The following is a 26,092-nucleotide window of genomic DNA, read 5'->3' as shown; positions in this document are numbered from 1 at the left end:
TAGAGTAGGGTATATGTCTGCATGTTAAGGTTGAATAATAGAAGTGGCTACGTTAAGCAGTAAAACAGTATCACAGAAGCTGTGTTCATGCTGGGCTACTGTGAAAGAGTAGGAACCAGGCATCATCTGACTGAGTGCAACTGCATGGTATGGATTGTGTCAGTGAGCTCAGGAGAGGCAGAAACTTGGAGAATCCCTGATACCCAATAGATTATATCTCCGATTGTTGTTGTTTAGTCACTAAATTGTGTCCTGCTCTTTTGCAACCTCATGGACTGTAGCCTGCCATAGGATTTCCCATGCAAGAATATTGGAGTGGATTTCCATTTCCTTCTCCAGGGGATCTTCCTGACCCAGGGATTGAACCTGCTTCTGCTATTTGGCAGGTGGATTTTTTTTTAACCACCAAACCACCTGGGAAGTACCTGTATCCCTGGTGGATCCTTTAAATATCTGGAACATGTAAACTTCGAAGTTTTCCCTTTACACAACCTCAACTTTTTAGCCACCCCGTAGAACTTGGCTTTATCAGGATTACCCTCTTTAACCTGGGATTCCTGGAACCTGACCAGCCTTGAAAGCCAAAGTGAACAGACGTCATAATCTTTGTTCTCCCTGTGAGGTGCTAAGCTCCAAAGATGAGTTAGGGAGGTTTAGCATGGTGGAGGAGGAAATGGCAACCCACTCCAGTATTTTTGCCTAGAGAATCCCGTGGACAGAGGAGCCTGGTGGGCTGCTGTCCATAGGGTCACACAGAGTCGGACACAACTGAAGTGACTTAGCATGCATGCATGCATTGGAGAAGGAAATGGCAACCCACTCCAGTATTCTTGCCTGGAGAATCCCAGGGACAGAGGAGCCTGGTGGGCTGCTGTCTATGGGGTTGCACAGGGTCAGACACGACTGAAGTGACTTAGCAGCAGCAGCATTTAATATTTGGTAGGTAGCCTACCATGTGGGTAGCTCTCTCCTGTGAACCCATTTTCAAAAAAAACACTAAGGCTTTGACCTAGAACTTGCCTAAGGGATTTCATCATGGATGCAGAAGTTGTGGACCAAGTACTCCATTGGAGAAATGCCCAAACAGGGCTCAAGGGCTGGACAGAGAAAACTCACGTTTGCCGCCTCCAGTTTGCAAAGGCACAGCAGTGGCTGGGGTAGGTGAGGCTGGCCTCCACGAGTGTGACAAATTTTTCCAGACTGGGAAGCTTTTTTAAGTGGTAAGTTGACTTGGCCCGCAGCTTCTTAAGATTTTCTAAGCCATAGCTAGGCAGGGAACGGATCCTGGTTCTTGAAATATCTCTATAAGGAGAAGAGGCAAGCATACCTGATTACCATGAGTCCAAATGTTTCTGCTGTGTTAGCAGTCAAAATAGCAGTCATAGTAGACCTATTTTTATATGAGGGAGGAGGGAGACTCTTGTTCATCCAACACACCTCACTCGCATAAATATTTGTCTAAAGGGACATTTGGCCCTTGTGTTCATGGTAGGAGGATATGGATAACAGGCTGCTCTGTATCCTGGATGTACTAGCACCCTGATCTGGGGCTTAACTGTAGCCCTTTCCCCTTTCACAGTGTCTGTTTAGAATAGACACCCAGTAAATCACATAGGATCGAGGAAGTGAGACCACTTCCTCCCCACCATAAAACCAGATGTAAAAATATATTTCTTGAGCTGGGGTGGAATCTGTGGCCACATTTGAGAAAAGGATGCAAAGAGAACACACTATAAGAGGAAGGAGTATGAGGTGGGCAACAGAGGTACCCTCAGCCCAAAGTCAAAGTGTCAACGGGGAGTGGTGGCGATGACTGTGGTATCCATGGACAGACTTGTCTGTGTGTGTACCCTGCCCCGCTACCTGTTAGACTGGTGACCTTGGTCAAGTTGCCTCACTTCTCCATGTGTCAGTTCCCTCGGTTGTAAAACAGGAATGGTAATAATCATACCTACCTCAGAGGGTGGTTGTGAGAATTAAACAAGCAAAAGTACATAGAAAACCTCCTGACCAACAGACAGCACTTGACAGGCAGCTGTCGTCAGAAAACATCACACACACGCAAGTTGTTCTTGCTTTGTTGGTGACCCAAGGTCTAGAATGTAAATGAACATTTTAACCAGGTTCCCGTCCCTGGAGGGCTCCAGGGTCCCATCCTCGCTGGCAGCGGCACCAGTGACATGGGCAACTTTCTGGCAGCACTGTAGGCAGCTTCAACCTTCAAAACAACTGTGACCAGCTGGTAGGTGCAAGGAGATTTAAATGGTACCAGCTTAGACTTTGGGGGTCAGTGGGCTGGCCATGAATGAGTGCTTCTGAAGTGGGTGGTAGTGATGACCAGATGGACTCATTTCAAGCATCCTTGGGTATACTTGGTAAAGGAGAATCTTCTAATGTCTGCATTTCCTCTAAGTTGAACCAGTAGGCACTCAGAGCAATGAAACTTCGGGGTGTGAATATATATCTGCTACCCCAGATGTTCTCCCAGTCTGGTGAAAATTACTTTCTCAAAGTCTTGTTTTCATAGCGTCATTTATTCTCTTGCTCAAAAATTTATAATGCTTCCCATTGTCCAGTAAAACCCACTCGTAACAGCTGCCCTGTTTGTCTCTTTCTTTTCCAAGCAAACTTCTTATGCTAGCTGTCCATACTTGATGTCACTATTTTCTCATTTCCTAATCCAACTCAGTTTCTTCCCAACCCCTAGAGAAGCAGTACTCATTAAGGTCACATCTTAGTTCTAACCTTCTTGATTTCTCAATTACATTTCACGCGTAAAACGTGTCTCCATTTTTCTTGGCATCACATTCTTTTAAATTTCTTCTGACATCTACTTTGGCTTATTTCTGATTTTGTTTTTTCTCCTCTATCTATCGGAGTTCCTCTAAACTCAGGCCCCTTTCTGACTGTACATAATCTTCCCAGGTGATCTTACTACTTTGATTTCAGATACCAAATATATGCTGATGGCTTCTCTGTATATACACCAGTTTAGATGCTAGTTCTAAACCCCAAATCCAGATAATCCATTGTCCATCAGATCCCACCCTTTTGATGACTTGCAAGTATCAAAACTGAATTTATCATCTTTGTTTTAAGTATGTTCCTCCTTTTGTTTTCCTTATTTCAGCAAATGACTCCTCCATTTCCCTGTGCTGTTCAGGCTAGAAACCTGGCAGTTACCCTTGACTCCTCCTTCTCCCTCTCTTGGACTCAATTTCTTGTTTTTGCAAGCCTAGCTTTTACATTTGTTTCAAGTTGGTTCACTTTTCTTGGCCACAGCTTTAGTCTAAGTCACCATAGTGTTCTTGCCTGGAGAATCCCAGGGATGGGGGAGCCTGGTGGGCTGCCATCTATGGGGTCGCACAGAGTCAGACATGACTGAAGCGACTTAGCAGCAGCAGAGAGACAACAGTCTCAATAACTGTTCTTCTTGTGATCATAGTATTAAGGTTCTCCAGAGAAACAGAACTGATAGGATATATAGAGATATATAAGAGGATACTTATTATGGAATTTGACTCACATGATTTTGGAGACTGAGAAGTCTCATGATATACCATCTGCAAGCTGGAGAACCAGGAAAGTTTGTGGTATAATTCAGTCAGAGACAAAAGCCTGAGGATCAAGGAGGCCACTGGTTTAAGTCCCAGAGTTGGAAGACCCAAGAACCAGGAGTTCTGATGTCCAATGCCAGAAGATGGATATTTCAGCTCAAGAAAGGAAACACACTTGCCTTTTTGTTCTATGAGGGCCCTCAACTGATTAGATGATGCCCACCCACACTGGGGAGGGTGAATCTTCTTTACTCAGTCTATTGAATCCAGTGCTAATGTCTTATGAAAACACTCTCACAGATGCGCTCAAGAATAATATTTTACTAGCTATCCGGGCATCTCATGGCCCAGTCAAGTAGATTTTAATTAATTTACTTAATTTAAATTATTAATTTAACTTAATGATTTTAATTAATCATCCTGGCCATCTAGCTCTAATGCAATTGTTACACTGCAAACTGGGTGATAGTTTAGAAGTCCCAATTAGATTGTGATTTTCTGCTTGTAACTAGTCCGTGATTCTCCTTTGCACTTCCAGTGAGGTACAAAGCACTGAATATGATGTGCTGGTCTTTGCCTGATCTCGCTCACTTCCATTCTGTGCCCTTTGCTGTGTTCCACTCTGTCTTGCAGGAGAGACGGCCTCTAAAGTCCCCATTTCCCAGGCGCCACCGTGTCACTCAGCCTTCAGTTGTGTCGCACACCTGGCACCGGTGGGATTGGCAGGTGGGAGGAAGGGTGAAGCGCGGGCATTTCTCATCCCTCCTCTGCCTCGGGCAGTGGCTCCTCTGTGACTCCAGCTCCGTCACGCAGATCTGTGGAGGACCCAGCAGCTACCAGCCATCCCAGTTCTGTGCTTCAATTAGATCACATCCTCACTTGCCCTTACAGCCTAGGATTAGTAGCAATTATCTACCATTGCTAATCCCTGGACTGCTAATTCCCTGCTTGATACTAAGGGAAATTTACATTTTCAGAGTTAATAATTATCTTGATGTAATACCTCTGTGTATTTTACTTAGTTCCCCTCCTTGTTAGATACCCAACAGATCAAATTTGTCAATGCTATCGTTCAAATACTTCAGAGTGCTTGCTGACTTTTGCTTGCTCGTTCCATCACTCCTGTTTCCATATTATCTCTATTTGGATGTCTAATAGGCAGATGAAGCTTTAGATATTAAACATTGAGCTCCCGATCTTGCCCCAAACCTTCTCTACTTGCAGCCTTTCCTGTTGTTCATGCAAAACCTTGGAAGTCAGCTTTGACTCTTCTTTCTCTCATACCCTGTATACCCACCCTCAGCAAAATAACTTGGCGTTACCTTCCACAACTGCTTCTCACAACATTCATTGCTATCACCACAGGAGAAACGTTCTTGGTGTTCCAAGGTCTCTTTTCTAGTTCTTGCCTGTGTATTCTAATTTTGTGGAGCTGGGGGTCCCTGGAATTAAGAGTCTGATCCATGAACCTTGGTCCCTGTGGTGAGTCTTCACTCTCTGATGCTGAAAGATCCAGCTGTCCTAGCCTGCTCAACACTTAGCCTTTCTATTGCTACAGAGATTCTCAACTTTCTTTTCTGCCCTAAAAAAATTCTCTCCAGTTTCTCTCTTCAGGCAATTGCTTCTCTGACCAGTTCTGCTACTGACACTCAAATTCTGGTCCCTGGGACCAAGTTTTTATTTTGCCTGGTGCATGGGCTCTTATTTTTTCCCTCAAATATGGAAGGGAGCAAAGATTGCCTGTTTTGTCTAAAATAGTTCAAGGCTTCCTACTGGGACTGAGATGAATGCATAAACAAAGTCCTTCAGGAGTAATTTAAACCAGGGGGATTATTTATTACTTACCATTAACATTTTTAATATTTCTAAAATCAAGTGATACAAAACAGAAGACTCTTTCTTAGTTATGGCTTCACCTCTTAATTTTAGAATATACAAAAACCACATTAATGAAGATTTCCCCAAATAAATTTTTATATTGCATGCAATGCCATCATATTTTCTCACTGACTCTGTAAGTTGATTAAAGATGACTGCAATTTCTTCCTGCTCTTCCACAGAGGGTCTATTTGCCTTTCCCTTGAATCCTGGTGGTGTCTTTGGACTACAGTAGAGTATGATGAAAGTGTTACTCTGCCAGTTCTGGACCTTGCTCCTAAGAGCACTGATAGCTTCTAAATCTTACAGAGCCCTAAGCTGCCATGCGAGGACTCTGAATGCCCTGCTAGTGCCATGCCGGAAAAAGTCTTAGCCAGGTACAGAGGGTCTGGAGGATAAGATGCTGTGTGTGTATGTGTGTCTGTGTGTGTAGAGAGGTACCAAGGAGAACCAGATACTTGAGTGAAGAGGACAACTTGCAGTACATCCCCCAGACCCAGCCACCTGAGCTGACATCACGTGGATCAGAGACGAGACAAGCTACCCAAACTTCTGAAACAAGACCATGGACAAAATGGAACAATTGCTTTAAACCACTGAGTTTAAGGATAGCTTTTATGTAGAAATGCAGAACTCAAACAGATTCGCGTTGACTCCCATCATCTCCATCGCTTTTAACAGCTGTAGAAGCATTTTTCCTTGAAAGCCATTAAGAGTGCAAATAGCAGTATAGTCTATACCTTTCTGCCTCTCTCACTTACCATCTTTTTCTTTGTATACTAGCTCTTTGTATTTGCATTTCCCCTCTCTTGTAGGGCAGAGGACTCCTTGCATTCTCAGCAGTGCCTTCTACATAGTAAGCTCCCAGAAAACTGTTGCTTTGTTCAAAGACAGGCTAAGGAGTGGCCCTGATGGAGGACTAGGAAAGGAAATAGATTGCCCCAGCCAGCTGTGATGTCTTCTGACCTCGTGTACTTACAAAGTTCTGGTACCTTGTATTGTCTCTTCTATTGTTTCATACCGTTCAACTTTTCATGTATATTTGTTTTGTCTCCTCAGCTAGATTTTAGATGCTCTGAGAACAAGAATTACTAAGATACTTTCACGTTCTACCTGGCATTTGGCACAGGGCTGGGGTCAAGAAATCTACTCCGTGGAGAGTTGTCTGATTAGCAGAGATGCCTCAGCATTACTAGAAGGTGAGACGTTGAAGGAAGTCTTATAGGAGAGCAATTCTAAAGGGAGAAGTGTGCAAGGCAAACCGAGAGAGGAAATCTGGATTTAAAAGGAGCTCAGCTTAACGGTGCTTCCGTGGCCGGCAATTATTTGTGACTGAGAGTGTCAAAGGAACCGAGGAAGGGAGCATCCTTGTGCAAAGTTTACAAGGAGATAGACACAGATTAAAGAATCAGTAGAATAATGTGCTGAATGGATTGACCTGTGTGTGGTTCAGTGACTAGGAGTTGAATGGGGAGGTCTGCTTGGGAAGCACTGGTGCCTGTCTCTCTGTTCAGTGTTCTGGAGCTAGCTTATACTGCGGACTGCTCATCGCAGCTGCAGAATATGTGAGCTGCTGTCATTTGCACTAGGCGGCTCCACTTGTGGAAGACTGTGGTATCTTGTCAGTATCTCGGGATCCAGATCTGCTGGTGGATGTTGAAAGGAGAGAGTGGTTGGTAGGAGAGAGATGCAGAGGCACTTAGAGTTTGGTAAAGCCAATTCTTTAGCAGAAATGGTTCCTGGGTAGTAAAAGTGTTCATAGAAGTGTTTATTTCAAGCATACTGGACACTTGCTAGGGCAGTCAAACAAGGAAACTATCATAAGACTTCCTTATTTTGGACTGACAGAAAAATGTTTCTCTGGTACCTCCACAGACTAAGAAAAATCCGTAAACATTTATATCAGTAGGGACAAAGGGGATAAGTAGATACTGTTCGGCTTGGAGTGAGACTTAAACTGCAAATATTCCCACTTTTGCTCTGTTCCGCTAACATAAATACACAGACATACAGAGTCTAATCACTGACAGTTCCTTCCACGTGGCCTGGAAATCTAATGTTATATTTTAATTCCTTTGTAAAAGCATATTCCACTCTTAGGATGCAAATATCCCCAGGGGGAATAGCAAAACAAGGCATTACCATTTATTCACATCTTCATGGAAGTGGGTTTGTTGTGACTACCAGCTAAGGGTAGGCTTGGAGAGAGGCCCGGAACACAAAGCAAAGCAGCGAGGGGTGTTCAGAGGGTGATTCTGAGCAACCATATTTTAAGTAATTAAGGGAACCTCAGAATGGGATTTGATCTCTGAGCCTTGAAAGCCAGGTGGAAGAGTTTAGAGTTTCTTTGAGCAGAAGAATGACTTATTGAACGCTGTGATTTTATTAGATTAGTCTTGAGAGCCTTAAACAGGGCACACAATAGGTGTTCATTCATTATTAAGTGACTGGAAGGAGAAAGGATTGAAGATAGGAAGGGGATGGGATGGCTGGTACACAGGTGGACAGGAGGTGAGAGCTTACCTCCTCACACTGTCGCCTCATCTGTCAAGTCACTGCATCACATGGCAAAGATTTATTGGGTGTCTGCTCTGTTACTAAAACCTCCTGTGAATTTCTGCAGAGATTATAGTTCTGCCCAGTAGCTTTTGTCCCTCTACCAGAATGAGATAACTTGGGGCTGGTACTGTTTGTTTTTGAGTCTCTATATGCATCACATCCATCCAAAGATGGGCACAATAAAGGACAGAAATGGCAAAGACCTAATAGAAGCAGAAGAGATCAAGAAGAGATGGAAAGAATACACAGAAGAACTGCACAAAAAATGTCTTAATGACCTGGACCATCATGACGGTGTAGTCTCTCACTCAGAGCCAGACATTCTGTGTCTGTGTGAAGTCAAGTGGGCCTTAGGAATCACTGCGGCCAATAAAGCTTGTGGAGGTGATGGACTTCCAGCAGAGCTCTGTAAAAGTGCTGCACTCAATTTGTTAATTTGGAAAACCCAGCAGTGGCCACAGGACTGGAGAAGATCAATCCTCATCCCAATTCCCAAGAAGTACAGTACTAAAGAATGTTCAAACCACTGGACAATTGCACTCATCTCCCATTCTAGTAAGGTTATTCTCAAAATTCTCCAAGATAAACTTTACATTACATAAACTGAGAACTTCCGGATGTTCCAGCTGGGTCTAGAAAAGGCAGAGGAACCAGAGATCAAATTGCCAACATTTGCTGGATCACAGAGAAGGCAAGAGAATTTCAGAAAAACATCTACCTCTGTTTCATTGACTATAATAAAGCCTTTGTGTGGATCCTAACAAACTGTGGGAAACTCTTAAACCAGGCCATCTTACCTGTCTCCTGAGAAACCTGTATGTGAGTCAAGAAGCAACAGTTAGAACCCTGAATGGAACAACTGACTGGCTCAGGATTTAAAAAGGAGTACGACAAGGCTATTTATTGTCACCCTGTTTATTTAACTTAGAGCACATCATGCAAAATGCCAGGTTGTATGAGTTACAAGCTGGCATCAAGATTGCTGGGAGAAATATCAACAACCTCAGATATGTGGATGATACCACTCTAATGGCAGAAAGCAAAGAGGAACTAGAGAGCCTCTTAATGAGAGTGAAGGAAGGGAGTGAAAAAGCCGGCTTTAAACTCAATATTAAAAAAGCAAAGATCATGGCATCCAGTCCCATCACTTCATGGCAAATAGAAGAGTAAAGGTGGAAGGGTAAAAGGTAGATTTCCTCTTTTTGGGCTCTAAAATCACTGCGAATAGTGACTGCAGCCATGAAATTGGAAGACAGTTGCTTCTTGGCAGGAAAGTTATGACAAACCTAGACAGTGTGTTAAAAAGAAAGACATAACTTTGCTGACAAAGGTCTGTATAGACAAGGCTACGGTCTTTCCAGTTGTCATGTATGGATGTGAGAGCTAGACAGTAAAGAAGACAGAGTGCCGAAGAACTGATGCTTTCTGATTGTGGTGCTGGAGAAGACTCTTGAGAGTCCCTTGGAAAGCAAGGAGATCAAACCAGTCAATCTTAAAGAAAATCAACCCTGAATACTCTTTGGAAGAATTGATGCTGAAGCTGAAGCTCCAATACTTTGACCACCTGATGCGAAGAACTGACTCATTGGAAAAGACCCTGATGGTGGGAAAGACAGAAGGCAGGAGGAGAAGGGGACGGCAGAGGATAAGATGGTTGTATGGCATCACCGACTCAATGGACCTGAGTTTGAGCAAGTTGGTGTTGGACAAGGAAGTTGGTGATGGACAGAGAAGCCTGGCATGCTGCAGTCCATGGGGTCATGAAGAGTAGGACATGACTTGGTGACTGAAAAGCAGTGAACGTCCCTCACATCTAGCAGAGTACCAGACACACATTGAATAGATGCTCAATCAACACCTACCAAATACATGACATGTAAGCCCTGCTATGTTCAGTGAATGAGTGAGGATGTCTGCTTTATTACTGACTGTTCTTAGGGCTGGTGGGCTGGACAGAAGGGGTAATAATGGGCAGGTGTTTTTAACCCTTGTGTTTCAAGCTGGTCTCATGATGGCAGCCTTTCTTTATAAGGTCCCACTTTGGTTAACATTTCAACCCATGTCCATTCTGGAAGTGACTGGTTTTGAAAACTGAAATCCTGAAAAGTAGTCCCAACAGGAGACATCTTAAGACAATGGCTGACAGGACTTAGCAATCCTGAACTGTTTCAACATTGTTAGCATTCTTGATTTTGAGCTACAAAGCAGAAAGGGAAACGGCAGTCAGTAATAAGATGCTGAGTCAGGAGAGGCAGGCGTTAAATTGTGTTCTGTGCCCTGTTTAATAAAGTGCATTATAGCCAGTGCCACAAATTTGATTTGAACAATTTCTATTTTTCCCAGTAAAGATGTTATTACAGGTCAATCATTTCCATAAGTGAGAGCACATTTCTGGTGTATACTACACTGACAGATGGCTAGAAGACCTCTCTTTCATGATCCCAGGTGGAATAAAAAGGCAATTTACTATCTATAGGACTGTGGGTATACTGGTAATGGAAGAGAATCATTCTTATACAAATAACTCAGTGTTTGAATCTGAACTATCAAATGAATCTGAGCTATAGCCAAATCAATTTGATAAACCATCAGAATATGATTGTACTGGCTCCAGCCTGCAAAAGCAATGCATTAAATTTTCCCCACAGGAAACGGTTTCCCAAGGAAACAGCAATTGCTTGATTGCTTAAAAAAAAAAAAAAAAACTTGAGTGAGTTCAGAATATAAGGTGAAAACTCAGACGGCTGCTGACGTTCAAGGTCAAGACTCATGAGGGGGAAATCGGGATGCTAGACTGCTCTTGGAAACTCAATGGAGCTTGTCTGTGTGCCCTTGGCTTTCTCTACATCTCTTTCTCTTTGCAATGGAACATCTCATACTTGTACCCTCAGGTGTTCAGGGACTCCCTGCTTTTCACTCAGATAAAACTTTTGCCTTCAGGAAAGGAGTTATGATTGGTTTGGGTGCTCTCCCCTTGACTCCCTTAGAATCCCTCACATATACGTACTGGGGCAAAGCACTGAGCCTGCTGGGAGGAAGATACACCATTGTTGGCTCTTGGAGGAGATATGGAGACTGGGCCAAGCTTCCCAACTCCCAGCCCCGGTTCAGGGGCCGTGATTCTTGGTGCGCTTTCTGGACCAGCAACATCAGCTTCATCTTCAAGTTATTAGAGATGCAGGTTCTCAGGCCCACCCCTGACCTATTAAATCAAACCTACTGGGAGTGGGATTAGCCATCTAGAGTTTTACAAGCATGCTGTGTGATTCTGATGCATGGTCAAATTTAGAACTATATCTTAAGGCCATTTGAGGACCACTTGCCACTGAAGTGGCCCATTGCTGAGTTCTGCTCTGGGATTTGCCCTCACCTGACTTACCCAAGACTTGACGTCTCCCCTGGGCCTGCCTGCACTCAGTGACTGTTGATGAAGAGGATCGGCCCCTTGCATTAATTCAGTCAACTCTGAAGGGCCATTCTAACTCCAGAGCTCCCCCTAGAATCAGCTGAAGCTTCTGTTGCAAGTGCATTGGAGTTCAACTTTCCTCTTAGCCTGATTCTGCTTCCATCAAGTACTCCCTACAGGCTCCAAGAGCACTCTCCAGGAAGCCTTCTGCATGCAAATACCCACATCACAGTCTGATGTTCAGTGAGAGGAATCTGACCCAAGCCACAGTCACAGCCCTAGCCTGAGCTGCGTCTACGGTGGGCTGAGCCTTCTACACACACTTCTCCTCCTACCCATGAACCCACAGCACCAGCATGGGCTTGTACTCTGCACACACACTAAACAAAAAGCCTTCAGGCCAGGGTTTACCTGGGATTGGCACATAAGGCTGAAATAAAGGATAGACTAGGTCCTAAAGCCCCAGGTGAGCAGCCACAGAGGCTGGGAAGACATCTAGAGAGGTTAGTCTAGACAGACTAACCTGAAAGCCCCAGAAAAGGAGGCTCGATGTTAAGCTGACCAACCTTCTTGCCCCTAAGGGGAGAAGAAGGAGGCGATCAGCAGTTAGAGACTGGGATGTAGGCCAGGATCTTACACACATATCCTCATGCATTGAAATGAAAAGATGTAGAAATGTATTACCCCTCTCTACCTTTTTGCATGCTTGCTAAGTCGTTTCAGTTGTGTCCAACTCTGATAGACCCACCATGGGCCATAGTCCACCAGGCTCCTCTGTCCATGGGATTCTCCAGTCAAGAATACTGGAATGGGTTGCCATGCTCTTCTCCAGGGGATCTTCCTGACCCAGGGATCAAACCTGTGTCTCTTATGTCTCCTGCATTGGCAGGTGGGTTCTTAATGACTAGTGCCATGTAGGAAGCCCCTCTACCTTTTTAAGTCATGGCAAATGCTTCCTAATTCCTTTGGATTTTCTGTAAATTTTAATCACTGTTTCTGTGGTGAAAGTGTAGAAAATGGGCCTGTAACTTGAAGACTCTGCAAAACTGCTGGTGGTGATATTATCCCTCTTCTTGCTGGCATTCATGGCAGGGCTGACTGGGGGTCTGTGTTGGTGTTTTCCACTGGAGACCCTGGTCAGACATCCTGTGCAGTGCCTCAGCCTGGGACCTACTTGTCAACATCAAGGGACGTTCTTCTATGCTGTGTGTGTGTACCTTTTACTAGTGTTCTTGGGCTGGGGGCGGGGTCTTGTGTTTATAGTTTTTTTCCCCCCATTTTAGTTCACAGTAAATTGAGGGTCCCTTTTAGATGTTCAGTTGGACCTATTGAAGTACTTTAGGTGACATGGTATGGGGGGAATGCATAGGATATGAGGCAGGAGGCCTAGTTTCTGGTCCAGGCTCTGCCACTTAGTGCAGCAGTGTGAGTGTTGGCAGGTTACTTCCCATTTCTGGCTCTGGTGTCCCCAGCTGGGTGATGAGCTGGATGAGATCCTGTCCAGCTTGAATGTTCTCAGTAGCAGACAGCAGTTAAGCTGCTGCGATGTCATAGTGTACCTGGTGCAGGTCACACGTGGAAACCTACCATCATAGACATGTTCTGCCATGAAAGATAGGGGTGCTGGTTTAGGCACGTTCAAAGCCTTTAGGACTGTTCACTAAGTGAAATTAACACACTGTTGTTCTCCTGATCGAAGACATCAAATACACTCTGTTTGTCTCCCAGGTACTCTAAGAATAAGAAACATTGACTAAGCATTGCAAGCTGTAAGTGTGTTAGTCACTCAGTCATGTCCGACTTGGCGATCCCATGCACTGCCGCCTCCCAGGCTCCTCTGTTCATGGGATTCTCCAGGCAAGAATACTGGAGTGGGTTGCCATGCCCTCCTCCGGAGATCTTCCTGACCTAGGGATCGAACCCATATCTCCTGCATTGCAGGCAGATTCTTTACCAACTGAGCCACCAGGGAGGTCCTACTGGTTCTAAAGACTTTGTGTATTGAAGCACAGGGACTGTATGCCTGGCACTCCCCATTTGTTACCCACAGGTCCTACTTAACGCTTCATAGCATACATGATAGTTCAATATATTAAGTTGCATATTTAGTTCTGTTATCTGACTCTCCTTTATAAGAATATAAGCTTTCTGTGAGGAAGAACTTCTGTTCCTTGCACTATATACAGTGCATAGCATAGGGCTGGTGCTTAAAAATCTATCTGTTCAATGAGTGAATATATGTATATTCACTCTCTCTCTCTATATATATATGTATATACACATACACTTACATATATATTATTAAGCTTCAAACAGTATTAGGACATGGATATTATTGTTCCTGTCATTGTTTTAGGTGAGGAAACTGAGGTTTAGAGAGGTGAGAGAACTGGTTTTAAACCTAGGTAGTCTTCTCTGGCATCTCTGCTTTAATCATGCAAACATCCCTTCTTTCGTACATGTTGCCTCTCTGAAACCAGGCATTCTGGAATGATCTTTGAACTTATTCAAAGAGACAGAGTCCCATATAAAAGTTACAACAGATCCTTTATCATTGTTAATAATCATTAATAGAATTTCTGCTCCGCCACACAGGATCTCGTTCTAGAGGTGCACGGGTTCCAACCTGAAGGAGAATGCAGCTGCCCCCTGGTGTCTGTGGGGAATTGGTTCCAGGATCCATTGCAGACACCACAATCCATAGATGCTCAAGTCCCATGGCCTTGCCTTTCTTATCCATAGTTCTGCATCAAGGATTCAACCAACTGCAGACTACATATTTATTGAAAAATATCCATATGTAAGTAGACTCATGCAGTTCAAACCTGTGTTGTTCAAGGGTGAACTGGAAAGCTTTTTGGTGAAAATGAAAGTGATGTTGATAGATGGTAGGTAGGTAAGTAAATAACCTATGTACTGACTGCCAAGTAAGAGGTACAAGCTAGTGGCTTGTAAGTGCCTGAACTGACCTCAGAATGCAACAGTCATTCTGCAAACCTTTACATCTGTTCACATGTTTATCTGTTTCTTTGCTTACTATTTCTTCTTGTATCTAACTCCTTCCTCTGGATACCTTTCTTCTTCCTGTAGTACACTTGTCCATAGATGTAGTGGGTCTTGCTTAGAGCCTGGGGAAATACATTTTAAAGAAGCTTTTGCAGATCTGGGCCCTTCAGCCATGAAGGCTGTGAGAGTTGCAGGAGGAGGAATTTACTGTTAGCAGAGACTGTCTATGAAGAGCTGGGGGTTGGAGTCACCCATGTGGAAGGGAAGAGCAGGGGTAAATAAAAACAGAGGAAAGTCACTCCTGGTGGTAGAAATGAAGATGAGCAAGCAACAATAGAAGGAGAGGTGCTGATACAGTGGCATGAGGCACTGGAGGCATCCTAAGAGGTCTGGAATTGAGGCAAAGAGGATCCAAACATAAATGTGTGTATTGCTCACTGGTTTGAACAAAACTCCTGGACCCTGAGGGTGAAGATGAAGAAATGTGCTTTTCCTTTCAGGGAAAGGATGTATAGCAGAGTGGTTAAGAGCGCTCTTAGGAGTCAGACCAGCTTGGTGTTACATCTGCGCTCTAAAATTTCTGTGACCTTGGGTGAATTGACCCCTGCAGGGAAGCCAGTTTTCCCTTCTCTAAAATGGGACCAAATAGCTCCTACCACAGAGGTTATTATAAGGATTAAATTAGAAAATGCCTCTTACATTTTTGAAACACACTCTGGGACTTGGTAAGTGCTCATTAAGTAGTTGTTGTTGTTACTGTATTGATATTTAGAGTGTAGATCAGCCCTAAATTGTCCTATACACCTTTGCAGATGACACAGATAAAATTTGATCTTAATTGCCAGCCCTGTCCTGTAAGCGTCCCTGAATGGGAGAAAGTTGACTGCTAACTTACAGACACTGATCTCTTGGACAAACTTGACTGCTAACTTACAGATGCTGATCTCTTTCACTTGGAAGCGAGGGAGGCTACTCACAGAATGACCGGTCCAGAGGCTCCCTGGAAAACATCATTAGGCAGTTCTTCCAAATTACTGTTATCACTTAGATTCCTGGGGATGGAGTTGAGAAAAGAAGGAGGGAAACACAAAGCCACATAAACATCACTGTTAAAAGAGCCATTTCCCTCTAAATGGCCTGGAAGAATAGTCGGGGCTACTTACAGCTCATCGAGTTGGGTTCCATTGAATGCACAGTTGTGTATTTCTTGAATCCCATTCTTACTCAGCCATCTGAAATAAAAGACCCATTAAAAAACCAATAATGTCAGATGCAAACAGTACACGAGTTTCATAATTGGAAGCACTGGGGCAAGGTCAGACAGCACAGGTTAGTGGCATAAATAAAATACCACCCTAAGACTCAGGGAGCAGGGTGGAAGGGAGACTGATTTATCACTGTATAACCTTTTGTAATGCTGGAAGTTTGTATTATGTGCATGTATTACTTATTCAGAGAAATCAATGAAATTTAATTTTGAGAAGGCACACTTAGGCATAGCAGCCTGGATTCCATAAGGTCTTTGCACATATCATTTGTGTGTAGAAATGATGCCATGGGAGGAGCAGACAAAGATCTTTCCCATCCTGAAGGACAGAGATCATACTGTTATTGAACAAGTGTCTGTTAGACAGAGAAAGAACATATTGTATCCCCTTTATCTATTGCCTTAAGCCTCTCACTCATGCTCATTCACAGCAGCGGGCCTGGCTGTCATCAAAAAGTGATCTAATTAAACTGTCAGACAACCTGAACATCTCCCATGACCCATAAAGGACCTGGCTATTGGAGGTTTGTGGAGGTGGCTCTGGGTTAAGCCAGAAAGGAAGAGAAATCAATTATAGAGGCTGTGGGCTGTGGCAGGGTGAGATGGTGTGAGCAGGCGAGGAGGAGGCTCTGGGGGAGGTGGGACGGGATGGGAAATCGTCATCCAAATTGTGCAAAGAAGGTCAGTGAGCAGGTTTGCCTGGACAGGGGAGCCCAAGGGCACCTTGGGCTGACAGATCTGCACTGCTGTGCTCCTGTATGGTCTGAAAACAAAAACAGAAACCCAAGTATGGGACAGCTTAGCCCAGGGAGCCCGGGATCACTTGTTCTTGATTTGCCGTCAGGTCCTCATCCTTGTCGGCTCGGTGGATTTGCAAATAGCACTGTTCCCAAAGCTGACCCAGGGACACTCCCACGTGTCCAGGATGTTGAGAGTTTCTGTTGCTGCAGTGAGGAGCCCAACAAGCTTAAAATCAAAGGAGGACACTGTGTGTGTTTTTCTTCCCCCCGAAAGCTAGTTAGCTGAAAATCCACACAGGAGCAATGCAGGTCTTTCAGAACATTAGCAACAAACTGGTGGATTCTGATGGCCAAGAAGTAGCTGTGCACCCCCAATCCTGCCTGCCCCACACCTTCCCAAGTGTACCCAGCACATCCAGCCTTCCTGACTGATTTGCCAGCCAATTGGCTGGGGGTGACAGTGCTGAAGCAGCTGTCCCTAACCGGTGGGAGGTGGATCCTAGGGGCTTTGGACCAGACAAAGGAGTCAACAAGCTTTTTCTATGAGGGGCCCAGTAATATATTTTAGGTTTTGTGGTCCAAGAGGCAAAATGAGAATATTATATAGGTACTTTGTATTAGTCACTCAGTTGTGTCCGACCCTGTGACCCCATGGCCTGCAGTCCACCAGGCTCCTCTGTCCATGGGATTCTCCAGGCAAGAATACTGGAGTGGGTAGTCGTACGCTCCTCCAGTGATCTTCCAACCCTGGGATTGAACCCACATTGTCCTTTCCCGCATTGCAGGTGGATTCTTTACCATCTGAGCCACCAGGAAAGTCATCAGGTACTTTATATGGGTAATTAAAAAACAATTTCCATGAGATTTTTATTGACCAAAGTTACCAAAGTATAATAGTAATAATTAAGTACAATTTTTTTGGTAATATAGGTCTACTATTGAAAATAATGGATTTTTTTTCTTTTATTTGGAGTACTATTTTGCTTCATTTAGGTTCAGCATTCATGTTCCTTATCATCAAAATCTTGATTTATAGAAACAAGTCCTAGATCAAGGACTAGATTTGGCCCATGGGCTGTAATTGGCTGACCCTTAATCCAGCAAAAGTGATGAGCAAATCCATGTGACTGCCACTTATCTTTTTTCTATAGACTAGATAATTAATACTTTTTTCATGAATAGAAATAGATGTGGCTATGTAAAATGCAGACTAATTTAAGATAATTATTGTATGCCGGGAGCCAGCATATTGCATATTGAGTGCATATTGCATATTGAGTGCAGCACTTTCCACAGCATCATCTTTCAGGATCTGGAATAGCTCAACTGGAATTCTATCACTGCCGGGAGCCAGCGTGAGGAGCTCCACCCATGACAAAGGTCATGAGGAAGGAGGCTCGGCATACGCAAAGGCGGGATCGAGCCTCAGGGGTCCCCCTGGAAATTCTCGAGTATCTACCCCCAAAACCAGAGTCTGCCTACTTTCTGCTTTGTGCTTTCACCTACACCTCTGACTTTACGGGGGGCTGTCCCCCACTACCTCTCTCTGAAAAAAGAGTTAGCTTACAGCTCCAGTTAATAATTCCTGGGTGTGACGGTGTTTAACCTACAAACTCCTTTGGAAATCCTCTAGCCTGCCTGAATAGGTTTTTCCGGCCACATGTGATTGTTCAGAGCCTCCTAACTGTGAGAGGCAGGAGATGTTCTAAACTGTCTAAACACAGATTCCTTTGAGTAGTTAAAAGATTGATTAGAAATTGTATTGGTGAAGGGTTTTTCACTTATTGGGCCAATGTTTGCTGCTAAGTCTCCATACTCCTTACCTACTGTGTCCTTGGCAGTGTATTGATTGATATAATGGGTGTATAGAAATGTAGTAGCCTCAATGTTTGTAACCTTGGACCCTTTAGTTAATTCTTTTCTTGATTGAGCCCACCTCACCTTTGCCCTATAGGAATGTAGCTTTGTCCAGTGCTTTTTTGGAGGCTGGTGCCTGACTTTGGAATAATCACCTTTAGAGAAAGATAAGTTTCTTAAAATGTTAACAGGCCTCCTGGCCAGAAGATGATGTAATTCACCTGAACTTTTGCATATGATAAGTTTGAAAGCCTGGCTTCGATTAGGACCAGGAGCTGCTGTCCTTGCATGACTCCACCCCTTCCCCCATTATCCTCTATGCACAATTTAAGGTATAAAAACTACTTTGGAAAATAAAGTGTGGGCCCTTGTTCACCGAAACTTGGTCTCCCCATGTCGCTCTCTCTCCCAAATTCTGGCTGAGTCTCCATCTGGAGCGCGGAACCTGCCATGCTTGCTAATTATGCTTGGGCTTCTAAGATCTGACCGGGGAGGCCTCAGTGTCTCCTCTCCTTCGGGAGAATGGAGGGACGCCTGCGGCCTACGTAAGTGGTGCAAACTTCTTGTCTTGAAGTTTTATTGGTCTCCCGCGTAAACCAAGCTACTCAGCCTCTTTTCTCCACTGAATTTTCCTACTGAGCTATCCTCATCCTATTACTCTTTATATTTTTGATAAATATTTAAATAAATAGGTCGCCTATGCCATCTCTCCTTCGAATACCCTGGATCAGCCGGGGCTGGACCCCAGCAATTGTATTCAAAGTAGCCCTTTTTCTTTACAGATTTTCTTAATCAATAGAGGAGGTAGCATTTTTTGATGTCAATAATGGATTATCACACAATAAACAAATTATGTCCAGAATTCCTGCCCAGGGGGTTATGTTAGGCAGTAGAACTCTCAAACTATTACCAGAAAAGCTGGTAATTGTGAAATACACGCCTAGTCTCTTAAGAGAGGTAGTGCTGGTTTTAAAACCAGCCTCATGATGATGGTGACGACAAACATGGCAGAACATCAGCTAAGGAATAACTGAATCATGGTTTTCCTTAGTCTTTTTTTTTTTTGGTCTTTTCCCCAGTATGTTCAGTCATTGAAGGCTCAGAAAGCCCCAGAAGCAGAGTCTGTCCTCTTTCTAAAGAATGAAGGTGTGGGGAGGACCTTGTCCATGAAAGCTCACTGAGGGGCAGGAAGACGGAAGCCAGTTGAGGAAGGGAGGAAATGCATGTGGAGTAAGGCCGTAGCTAGGTACTTCCCTGTTCAGACTTTCTGGTTGCGGGTCAGTGCAGAGGTGGGGAAGGGCTCCAGGGCCTCCTTGTGGTGGGCTTTTACTCTTCATTTCCCCCTGAGCCGCTAGCCAAGTGTCTGATAGTCCTTCATTGTTGGACTATTTAAAAAATATATTTACTTATATGTATGTAGAAAAGGGGTTTAGGATTTTGAAAGATGCAAAGAGAGCTTTTGCCATCATCAGAGCTACTTTGCAAGGTTTTTTTTTTTTTTCCCCCCGAGTACCCTTGGGTGTCCCTAGAGGCAGAAAGTGCCCTATAGCCAGAAGTAGGGCCCAGACAAAGAACAACTGAAGACTTAAACTGTGGAGTGTGGACCTTCTGATTCTGTTATATATGGATTAAGGGCCATCCGAAGTTAAGGGGAAAAAAAAAAGAAAAAAAAAAAACTTTTCTCACAAATGTGAATTTGTCCTTTGGAGACATGTCTGAGAAGTGTTAATTCTTATGAAAACTGTCCTCACTAGGAAAGTAGGTTCTCAGTTCTGGGGATCCACACAGTATCCATGGACAGGAGTCAGTGAAGAGCAGCTATGATCTCTATTTTTTACTTTTTGTAGTCTCGGGTTTCTGAGATGGTGTCCCAAGTTCTTATTTCCTTAAGTTCTTTTCCTCCACTTGGGAAGAGTTAAGACTAGGTAGGTCAGGAGAGCTTGCTTTCTGTCTGATGTTCTGGACAAAAAGGATACATATCAGTGTGCAAAACTGTGAGAATGTTATTAGTACACACCAGTTTTAAAAAAGTGAGATAATTGACATCTGACATTATGTTAATTTCAGGTTCCCACTTATATGTTTTCTATAAAAATACTCAGTTCCCTGGTGGTCTGGTGGTTAGGACTTGATGCTTTCATTGCCCATGGCCCAGGTTCAGGCCATGATTGGGGAACTGAGATCCCACAGGCCTCGGTGCAGCCAAAAAAATAAAAAGAACTGTATTACTAAACCTGCCACACGAACTCATTTTGAATACATATATTTGAATCACAATATTTAAAAACAACATGTATGTTTAGAGCAACATTTAAAACAGCTCAAGCATCCAGGTAGTTCTGATTCTGTTGATCACTAAGCTCCTCCCTCTATTATGCAAGCCAAGAATCCCTTTGCTGTAATACAGTAGGCCAGTGGTACTCAGATACTCACCATTTTCCAGAAGTTCCCTTTTACCTTTTTGTTTTAACCTTCGTGGCTTTGGAGATTCTGTTTCCTCTGCTCCTCCTTTGCCAATGCTGTGGCTAAATTCCACTCATCTTTTAAGACCTTCCTTCTCTCACTTAACTCTTCCTTCAACTCTCACGTCAAATTGTATTATTCCTCTTTTATGCTTAGAACAATTACTTTTATTTTGCACATATTTCCTACTGCTTATTTGTTTTGCTTTCTTGTTCTCTCATGCTTCTCACACCTCATCAACTCATTCCAACACACACACACACAGATTTCAAATACCATGAGCAATCTTAAGTGGAAGGATTAGGTATTATCTACAATTTTGTCCTACTGCTGTGTGCTCTGAATCCATGCCTTTGATGTTATATTTTCCTTCATACATCCTATTCCTCTGCTAGTCCCTGTCAAATTTTTCTGTTGGTTCTCTGTAATAAAGTTTTTGGGCTCCCCTTGTGGCTCAGCTGGTCAAGAATCCGCCTGCAATGAGGGAAACCTGGGCTTGATCCCTGGGTTAGGGAGAGTCCCTGGAGAAAGGAAAGGCTACCCACTACAGTATTCTGGCCTGGAGAATTCCATGGACTCTCTAGTCCATGGGGTCGCAAAGAGTCGGACACAACTGAGTGATTTTCACTGTAATAAATTTACGTCAAATACTGTGTTTAGCTTTATTCTAAAAGACTCTGATGCTGGGAGGGATTAGGGGCAAGAGGAGAAGGGGACGACAGAGGATGAGATGGCTGGATGGCCTCACTGACTCGATGGACGTGAGTCTCAGTGAACTCTGGGAGTTGGTGATGGACAGGGAGGCCTGGCGTGCTGCGATTCATGGGGTGGCAAAGAGTTGGACACGACTGAGCGACTGATCTGATCTGCCTATTTCCCTCTGTTCCCTCCCCATCTCTCTTGTTGTTGTTTTTGTTTGTTTTTCATATAGATGGGTCTCTGGATCATATTACTGCTTTGACAAGAACCAACATTCTTTCTGGAGTAGAACTTGTTTTTTGTACATACCGCATATTGAAACACACAGTATATTTTAAAGAACCACAGCAATTTGTGAAATGTAAAGAGAAAATACTTTTCTTACATGTGTAATTGCAATTACCAGTCCCCCAAATGTTATTCTGTTCATTTAACTTTCAAGGATCCCATAAGCACTTGGGTAGCCTGAGTGCCCTATTGGGGAGTGGCCATCTGGGGGAGTGGATAAACTGCTACATAGGCTACTGGCACAGATGATTAGAAGATAGTTCATTAACAATGTAGAGTACATTTACAAACTTTCGCCAAAATCATAGAGAGTAACTCAAGCTCATTAAAAAACGTGATTGTCCTAAGCAAATGTGAAGTCATCTTATATGCCCAGTGTGTGGCTGAACAGGAGCTGCTTGGCATGGTTATGAGGGAATATCCATGTCTTCCTGATTCAGACTCCTCCTTGGTCTTTTTCTTTGGGCAACAAAAGCCTTTCCAGGCAATAACTAACTTTATTGATGCATGAGTTATTTTGTCCCTCAGAACAGATGTTGCATCACAGGAGACCATCATTCAAAGAGCAATTTTAAACACTTGAATCGCACCACAGAATCATAAATTATTAACATGGCTCCATGCTGTGATTTGGAAATGTAAAGTTGGGAAGAGAGAGAAAAACACAGAACGAGAGAGAAATTGGAATGGAGAAATGCCAAAGTTATACCCCACCCGGCCCTGCAAAAAAAAGGAACATACCATTATGACAAAGAAAGCATTACATGAAAAGCCAAATGTTACTCCATTGGATTTTTTTTCTTTACTTACACAATCATACTTTCAAAACTTAGCCCCATGAAAGAATTTCTTTCAACTGTGTGGATGTTTATATTATCTTGAATATCTCTGGAAGAAAGTACAGACAGATTAGATGTTTATACCAGCTCTATCCCTTGTCACCTCCCCACATGTAGTCTACTTGGCACGGTGTAGTCTTTAACTGAGGTAATGCTTGAATAGTTATTGTTCTGAAGAATGAGGAGCTCAACGTTTGGGAAATTGATGACATCTAATTTATCTCTAGTGTATCAGTTCTTCTTAAAAGTGCAATTGCAGACATGCAGTCTGTTACATCTCTGAAAGTTTTCTAGGCTAATTCAACTGTGTGAGGTTCTAACGTACTCCTTTATTATCCTTGCCTCCACAGTTGGTACCTGCTCAATATGACAGAGTCACTTAAGCTGACCTTTCATTTCTACCAAACCTCTCCATTCACCTTAGTCGGGCCTTCATCTTCCTCCATTTCAATCTACTTCTTGAAGCTAGTTTTCTTCCTCTGACCTCTTTTGAGTCACAGAAAAGTGTGATCATTGCTTTTCCTCTTCCTGACTAAAAGGCTGAAGAACCTCTCATTTTTCTGTTTGCACCTCATCCTCTGAAGCTTCCCTGTCGAGTCTGATCTAACATTTAAATGTAAAAGGAGTAAACTCTCTGGAACAAGTTGAGGAACTAGAGGGGATTCTCTGTTTTTCTCTCTCTCTCCCTCCCTCCTTCCTTCCCTTTGCTCACTACGTCCCTTTCCTACCTCTTTCTTTTGCATCTGTCCAGATTCTTACAATTTCACTATTGAAAATAAACTTGCTATTACATGTTGCCTTTTCTGTTGGTCTTTCAAAATAGATACCTTGGGAAAAGGTAAATACATTGTCATTAACACTTCAGTCAAGTGATTTCTTTATGCCTAGGGCAGCCTGGGCATTCTGGAAGGAGGAGGGGAGGCTGGTGGAAGACAAGGGGAGTTACAGGAGGGAGGCGTGAAAAGCCCTCAACAGTGAAGGAAGGAGAGACTTCCTGATGTGCTGCAAGCTGGCTCTGTTGACAGCTGTCTGACTGAGGAGCCTGCTGACTCAGCCTGCTGACTAAGTTGAGATTAGCTGGTCTTTAGGTAAAGCTGGGATGCTTGCTGTTTACCTTCCTACGCCTGCTCACCCAAAGCAACACGTTTGGAGAATGTAGACTACACAATGCTTTTTACAGGCCCAGAGGCTGTTGCGCAGAACAGCTATGAGTAAAGAGTTGGTGACCGCTCTTCAAACTTACAGTAAAACCTTTTGGAGAGACTGAATCTTGTGAACAGCTGGCAAGTGCTTAATACCTGTGTTGGATATTAACCTAGAGAGAGACAAAATAAGAGTGAGTGAAAAATGAAGCTGGCTGTTTTAACAATTGCCACCATCTAGGCTTTCCAAATACAAAATACCCATATTAAGCTTTCAGAAAAACTACCAGAAAATTCCATAATACATGTGAATCATGCTTATATTTTCTATTTTAAGGCTCTAATCAGGTTTTAGGAAGCTGCTGATACCTTAGAGAAAAGAAACTTAGACACAAAGATGGACACAATGCACACTTTTGCTAAAGAAGAAGAAATCAACATAATCCCAAAAGTAATTTGCAACTGGACAACAGAATTTACCTAAATGATCCCCTACTTCCAACCTCTACATACTCTGAAGAATTGCCTCTTCTCCTCTCCAAATGATTCTGTCGCTATTAGGGCATGAATTCCATACCCTTTGACCTCAGAGGATGCATGTGGGCCCATCAAACTCTCTCCTGGGAAGAAGTTGGAAGTTGGTTAGAGCAGAGTCTACTGATGCATCATGCTCATGAGATAGTCCCTACATTTCTAGAGCTGAGATTTCCAGAGCTATATTGGATCCTTCCCAAGGCTTTCATGTCTTGGCCTGGGTTCCCCTGGAAGCCAAGCCTGAGACAAAGACTGCCTTATAGATAGTATATTTGATAATGTGACTTCAGTGAGTTGGGACAGGGGAAATGAAACAGAGATGGGGGAAAGATAATCAATATGAGTTGAGTTGGCCAGCACTACTTGTGACTGGTCTTTAATGCAAAGGACTTGACGTAGGAAATTTTCAAAATGGGTATCAAAACTGTTGCTCTGAATGAGGAAGAAAGGGAAGCATTTATTCACAGACTACTATTTCCTGTTGGTTGACGGCTTCCCCATGATATTAACTCTCCACTCTGACTTGTACACTTATGGGTGCTCAGAGACTTCCCTCTGGGCATCTCTTACATTGGTGTAGAAGCTGCCCTGGGACTAGAAATGAGAGGAACACAAGGTCAGAGTAGGTGTTGTCCAGCTGAAATTAAGCCGGTTGAAATTTGAGTGGAACTGGCTTCCACAGAAGTGGTAAAGAAGATTTTCAATTGACAATGAGAGTTGTCTGGCATACCATTTTTCAGCATTTCTCAGGCTCCTGTGAGATACCTAGAATCCTCCCAGTACCTCCCCACTCCCATTTCCATTTTCTCTGTGTGTCTTACCTACAGTTGGTCTTTTTGCTGGCAAGCTAAAGAACCTGCACCAGTACTCTCATCATTGTGAAAGAGCATGTGTGTCTGGGGTTTATGATTCTAGAGTAGACTTTGGTGTCCTGCTCTTTGCTTCTGTATTCAGAGAGCCTATAAATTCTGCCTACGGATTCTCTGTAATGGTTCTCAGATGTTTTGCTCCTGTTTGGTTCTCAGTGATCCACACAGAGCACATCTTCATCAGTTCTTCTTTTGATTATTTTGACAGCCCTTGAGATGGTCTCCCTTTGTTTTTCACTTGTGGAAAATGGCTGTTACCATGGTTTTATTAAGACTTCATTGTGTTATTTACTTTAAAAATTTTTTCCCACTGAAATATAAACTGTTTCGTGTGGAGACCTGAGTTAACACAAGCATATACAGCTGTCTATCAGCCAGCACACTCAAGATAAAACTCAGCGCCACCAGCCTTCAAATTACTCTGTTGCCCCTTTGTACAATAGTCACCTCTCCTTTTACTTCCTATTCCTACCAACCACTGATCAGTTTCTATTTATATAATTTTGCCTTTTCAAAAATGTCATATCAGTGCAACCATACATTATGGAACTTCTTTCATACAGTATAAGGCATTTGAGATTCTTCCGTGTTGCTGTATGTATCGGTAGTTCACTGTTCTTTATTGCTGGTTAGTCTTCCTTTGAATGGGTATATCATCATTTGTTCATTCATCGGTAAAAGAACTCCTAAGTTGTTTCTAGCTTTTGTGATTATAAAAAAATACTGCTTTAAACATGTGTGTATTATGTGTGTGCGTGTTTGAGTGAGAGAGACCAAGACTGACAGAGGGAGAGAAACAGAGACCATTTCTACTTTTCTTGGGTAAATGTCTATGAGTGGGATTGCTAGGTCGATGGTGTGTGTCTAACTGTATTAGAAACTGCCAGAGTGTTTCGCAAAGTGGCTGTACCATTTTGTATTCCAGCTAGCAATATATGAGAATTCTAGCAGCTCTGTATTCTTTGGTTTTTTAAAAAGATATATTCTT

General features: G+C 43.3%; 1 protein-coding gene across 4 annotated transcripts in view; it reads right to left on the bottom strand.

Moving 5' to 3' along the window:
* FSHR (follicle stimulating hormone receptor) overlaps window positions 1-26,092 on the bottom strand; it is a 196,572-nt gene that overhangs the window by 9,312 nt on the left and 161,168 nt on the right. For 3 of the 4 annotated variants that reach the window (XM_070379601.1, XM_070379602.1, XM_070379604.1), the window contains 5 exons: window positions 23,803-23,874; window positions 22,531-22,608; window positions 15,570-15,638; window positions 15,384-15,458; window positions 1,117-1,302 (listed from right to left, as the gene is read on the bottom strand). In XM_070379601.1, the coding sequence (XP_070235702.1) occupies window positions 1,117-1,302; window positions 15,384-15,458; window positions 15,570-15,638; window positions 22,531-22,608; window positions 23,803-23,874 (480 nt within the window). The remainder of the gene's footprint in view (window positions 1-1,116; window positions 1,303-15,383; window positions 15,459-15,569; window positions 15,639-22,530; window positions 22,609-23,802; window positions 23,875-26,092) is intronic. The other variant, XM_070379605.1, reaches the window with a different exon arrangement.

This window comes from Bos mutus, chromosome 11 (assembly GCF_027580195.1).
Source record: "Bos mutus isolate GX-2022 chromosome 11, NWIPB_WYAK_1.1, whole genome shotgun sequence".
NCBI classification, from domain to species: Eukaryota; Metazoa; Chordata; class Mammalia; order Artiodactyla; family Bovidae; genus Bos; species Bos mutus.
Note: the sequence above shows the minus strand (reverse complement) of the source record. Positions and strands in the feature narration are given on the sequence as shown.